Raw genomic sequence first — 5,741 nt, forward strand, 5'->3', positions numbered from 1 at the left:
CCTTCGAGACTCCTCAAAAATCACCAAGAACGGATCTAGGGTTTGGGAGAGAAGAGGGGGGGGTGCTAGGGTTTGTAAAACAGAAGAAAAGAGGTGATTTTCATGATATAACATGTATATATATAGCAGCAAACCCGAAACCCGAAACCTGAAACCCGAAACCCGAAACTGGAAATTCAGTCTGACTAGGAACATTCTCTTCGGTATTTTGGCTATAACTTTCTCATACGATATCAGAATAAGGTGATCTAAGATTTGTTGGAAAGATATTGAAGAGTCCTACAACTTTGGTATTATACACTTTACCAGATTCTTAATGAATCAGTATGAAAAATATACAAACTCTCAACTGGTCAAAATTCCCAGATTTTCACTCTTGGCCTTTGTGCATGTTTTGTTTATTTACACTCATATATTCACAAATATACATTAAATTGATCTCAAATCAATTCCTATCATACTCAAATATCAAAATACATTATTTTCACCATATAACATATTTATAATTATTTATCACACTATATTCAAATTTTCGGGGTTTTACAGTATATACATACATATATGTATGTATACATACATATATGTATACATACATACATATATATTTATATATATTTATTTATATATATATATATATATATATATATATATATATATATATATATATATATATATATATATATATATAAATAAATATTATATATATATATATATATATATATATATATATATATATATATATGAGAATACTGTGGGTACGCTGGCAGCTCACGTTTTTTGTGCGCTGCAGGGAGTTTTTTGAAAAATTTCCCCGTCTCTTCCGCCACAAAAGCAATCTCGTGACCCAAAAAAAATCGATGGATCTCAAATCTCCTCAGCCCCAAATCGCTCTCTCCCAGCTCTCTCCCCAGCGATTATCCCCTCTCCCCCCTTCAATCCCTCAGCTCTCACCCAGCGATTAACCCATCTCCCCCTTCAATCCCTCTCCCCCCTTCCCCCGATTCGACCACGAAACCGCCGACCAAGAGAGGCGGACAGCTCCTTCGACCACGAGATTTGCCGCTCTCCCAGCGATTAACCCATCTCCCCCCTTCAATCCCTCTCCCCCCTTCCCCCGATTCGACCACGAAACCGCCGACCAAGAGAGGCGGACAGCTCCTTCGACCACGAGATTTGCCGCTCTCCCAGCGATTAACCCATCTCCCCCCTTCAATCCCTCTCCCCCCTTCCCCCGATTCGACCACGAAACCGCCGTGAAAGAGATCTGGACAACTCCTTCGACCACGAGATCTGGACAGCTCCTCTCGACTCCTCCGACGCGAGCACCGACCTCTCTCTTTGAATTTGTTCTCAGGTGAAATCCCCATCTAGGTTCTTTGATTGCCTATTTTTGCTAATTTAGCTTTTTTTTACCTCCATAATGATCATATAACTGTCATAGGTATGAAAAAGTTTAAATTTTGATCTCATTTTGTTAAACCGTGCTCATATTAAAATTAAACTAGGGTAGATTAACATTAACCAGGTTCTTTGATTGCCAATTTTTGTTAATTTAGCATATTTTTACCTCCAAAATGATTATATTACAGTCATAGGTATCAACAGAAACATTGAAGAGTTAAATTGAAGAGTTAAATAAGTACTTTATTAATTCTCTGGATTGCGATGAATTTCTACCTGGAAATGCTTCTGAAGAGAGATGCACTGCTTCCATTCTTGGGGAGCTGATTTCAGCACTTACGTTCAAACAAGAAGATACTTCGTCTTGTGGCTTCACAGATACCTCTGACCACATTGTTTCAGATGGTGATATGGTTAAAACAAATGAAAAATCTCAGGTCAATTATTCTATAAGCTGATAATCATAGGTTTCATTTGATCTCATTTAGTTATGCACAACTTATTGTTACTCTATGTAAATATTAATGTAAACTGTGATTTTTACAATTTGTGATTGTGCGAGTGAAAGAGAAGTTAATTGAATCTGCCACTACAATAAAGAAATTAAGAGAGTTTTTACTGTGATTTCTTTTTAAACCACAATTTTTTAGGTGGTCCATGGCAAGAAAGAGTTTTTACATTGTGAAGAGAGGTCGACGATGTGGAATTTTTAATAATTGGGAGGACTGTAAAAAGCAAATTGATAAATACCCAAATGCCGCATATAAAGGGTATGCAACGTACGAAGAGGCTTTGGTTGAATGGGATAAACACAACATCGCTTGTGATTCAGCATCCAACTCAAGGCATGTCCAAACACCTTTTTATGTCCCGACACCTGATTCTGCATCGAGCTCAAGAACTACTATTTCCCCTATCTATGCTTTTGCATTAGGTTCAGTGTTTACAATATTAGTGTTTGTAGTATGTATCATTGTCGTATTTATTTTTTTCTATATTGCAAAAATTATGTGATTGTGAGAACTTATGTATCGAGTAACTTATGTGATTGTGAGATTGTGAGAACTTATGTATCTTGTGAGAACTTATGTGATTGTGAGAACTTATGTATCTGGTGTGATTGTGAGAACTTATGTATCTTGTAAGTACATATTGTGTATCTGGTGTTATTGAGTTGTTGTTATGCATAGGTTAGTGGAAATGAATATTGAAGTTGTCAGTATTTATTTTTTCCAACTGGAAACATGTTTGTAATTGAACCGAGGGAAACACAAAAGACAGTGATGATACAAAGTATACTATATCTTCCTATCATTGTTAACTTTTGAATGGGATATACTAGCAACAATAGTTCAAATTCTTTCTCAGTCCACCATCTAACAAATTATTCCTGGTGCGCTAGCTCACGCACACACTTGTAAAAAAAGGAGTTCAAAAGTTACACAGCCAAGGAATGCAATAAAACTGGCTTACGTTGTGTTAATACTTTTACAGGTACAAAAGCAATCATTTTCGCTATTCCTGAGACAACGATTGTCATGGGCATGGAAATTTTTTACTCCCAGTAGGTAACTTAAGTGATGCTCGTTAATAGCTGCGAATAGAACAAAATCATGGTGTCATGAAGTAAGTAAGGTGCATCAGTACAATGAGGTTCTCACAAGATTTGATAGGTCTGACGTATAAGGTGACCTGTAACCTTAATCAATTTGAAGAGAATAGGAATCAGTGAGGAGCAAAAGAATTCTGTTTTTCTAAGCCATTGCTGTTTTAATCAATCAGCATCCACAGAATGCTTAAACGTCCAAAATTATTTGCACCTTTTACCCCCTGTAAATAAAACCTGCTTGCCCCTCTATCCAAATACTATCATCTGATTTGTAGCCAATGTCAAAGACATGGATGAGCATGATACTTACAGCGCAACAAAATGCAAGCAATCATACGTACTGTTACCCATCAACAAAACAGAATCAGTTTAACACAATCAGTCTTAATACATAAAATGTAGTAATACATTAGCAGCTACAAGACACAATCAGCAGCTACGAGATAGTGATGAGAGGTCTTGTACAAAATGCGCATCACTTGAGGGGCCAAGGCAGAGTTGTGGATGAACCTGAGTGGATTGTGCCCTTTCCTGTGTTAGTGGTAGCGCTGTAAGAGAAACACATGCACAATCAAATAAATCGTTTGTTAAAAGTTAAAAACAGAGTAAATAAAGCGTTGTTAAAGATTGATACACAAAAATGCAAGCAATCATACGTACATTAATCATGAGATATGACTTTGTGAACAAACCAATACATCCACCACCCGTGCATATGTTTAGCTGCAAATTATATGACAAATTAATCATGAGATATGACTTTGTGCTATCAAGTTTCATAAACTTATATAGGGTTAAAACTGAATAGAAACGAAAATGGTACCTTTGCAAGTTAACTTTACAGCTAGTTCTATAATGCCCGAGTTTACCACATCTGTTACATATGCGTTTCTTCCTTTCTTTCTTTTCTTGTGCCTGTTCTAAACCTGACTGAATTCTAGTAGCATTGCGTGGACGACCTTTAGTCCTTGTAGGTCTATCAGGATCATGAATTGTTATCTGAGGAATGTTCTCTATTGTATGTGAAATGGGTGCGGAAGGTTGAGGAATATCCATCATTTGATCTTGAGTTTCTCCAACTTCTTCTTCAAGTGATTCCATGAAATTTGTTAGCACATCATCAAGTTGTTGTAGCTTCTCTTCTGAATCAAATGCAAGCTCGAGCACATTATTGAATTTTGCTCTTAAAGCCCAAGATTTCAATAAATTAATCTTCTCTTCACAGCTGGTGATGTTTCTTCCAAATACGATGTTGCCAACCCCAATGTTACGATGCCTTGCATGTATGGTCCAACAGTGTAGGATGTAGTGGTCGGGTAATGAATCCATTTGCCTAGCCATCATTAGTGATAATATATGTCTACATACAACACCATTAGTTTCAAACAAAGCACAAGTGCAACATAACTGCATCTGACTGGATTGTTCATAAGTAACCACCTCCCATTTTCCTCTATCTGTAAACTTACAGACCTTGTATTCAACAATGTCCCCATCTTTTCTCAATTCTTCATAGAACTTTGTACCAAATCCTTTGAATTCAGTTTGGAACACATCAAACATATTGCGTGTATATATTTCTCCAGCTTGGACCTCAATTGGATGTCCAAGGAGCATGACCGACTTTGTGTTCAGACTCTTAAAATCTTCATGGGCTTCACTTAAGCGACGATGAGTTACTGCTTTTTTATATTGTGTCACAAACTCGTGTAATTGAGTCTGTGAGTTAACATACCCATCAAAAAATGCATTAATACTTTCACTCCTTTGGCTTGATCTCATTCCAGCAAAAAAAGTGTCCTTCTGATAACACGGCACCCAGTGTTCTCTGCATTTGTGAACTGTTTGCAACCATCCCTCCCCTTCTTCATTTATATCAAACTTCTCTTTCATCTCAACCCAATATCCTTCACATTGTTCAATTGAAGAACTATTGCACCACAAGCCCCAATACCTCTGAAACTGTTCACTATAACGAGATACCAAAGTAGGCAAATGATCAATAATATGCTTTTGCATGTGCCAATAGCAATAACGATGTCTTGTCGTTGGAAACACTGAGTTAATAGTATTACACATTGCTCTATCCTGATCTGTTATAATAGCACCTGGTTCAAAGCCATGCATGCATTTCAGCCATTCTTCAAATAACCAAACAAAGATATCTTCCTGTTCATCGGCTAATAATGCACAACCAAGTAAAGTGGACTGCTTATGGTGATTTACACCTGTAAATGGAGCAAATGAAAGACCCAACTTATTAGTTCTGTATGTCACATCAAACACAATAACATCACTGAATTGCAAATAAGATGCTCTTGATCTTCCGTCGGCCCAGAAAACACTCCTCATTTGTCCACTACTATCTACTTCAATTGCATAATAAAATTCTGGATCATTCGCTGTCATACTCTGAAAATGTTGAATGATAGATATGCATTCATGACCAATATTGTTGACTCTTTGGGTTCTGATATGATCAATTCACTGTTGTGATGTCACAAATTCACCGTCTCTTCCATTGGTTGCATTGATAACGCGAGAAATAGTGGAAGGAGGTATACCTTCTTCTCGCAGACGATCAATAAGTTTTTTACATCTTTGAGTTTTATGGAATTGTTGATGTGATCTGTGCATTTTTGCTTTGTCTGGACTACTCAACACATGATTTGTAAGTTCTTCAACAAACCCCGTGACCTCCCACGATTTGTCCTCCAATAATTTAACTCGC

General features: G+C 37.0%; 1 protein-coding gene and 1 long non-coding RNA gene across 2 annotated transcripts; both read right to left on the minus strand.

Annotated features, from left to right (window-relative positions):
• On the minus strand, nucleotides 3,541-3,868 carry LOC109844781. Its single transcript, XR_002248115.1, has 3 exons — nucleotides 3,834-3,868; nucleotides 3,671-3,733; nucleotides 3,541-3,558 (listed from the first exon to the last, which is right to left on the minus strand). It is a non-coding gene; the product is annotated as an uncharacterized LOC109844781 (long non-coding RNA).
• LOC109835783 (protein FAR1-RELATED SEQUENCE 5-like) lies at nucleotides 3,972-5,419 on the minus strand. Its single transcript, XM_020403808.1, has 2 exons — nucleotides 4,091-5,419; nucleotides 3,972-3,986 (listed from the first exon to the last, which is right to left on the minus strand). Exons 1-2 carry the CDS (start codon nucleotides 5,417-5,419, stop codon nucleotides 3,972-3,974), a joined length of 1,344 nt encoding a protein of 447 aa, XP_020259397.1.

This window comes from Asparagus officinalis, chromosome 1 (genome assembly GCF_001876935.1).
Source record: "Asparagus officinalis chromosome 1, Aspof.V1, whole genome shotgun sequence".
In the NCBI taxonomy this organism is placed as follows: Eukaryota; Viridiplantae; Streptophyta; class Magnoliopsida; order Asparagales; family Asparagaceae; genus Asparagus; species Asparagus officinalis.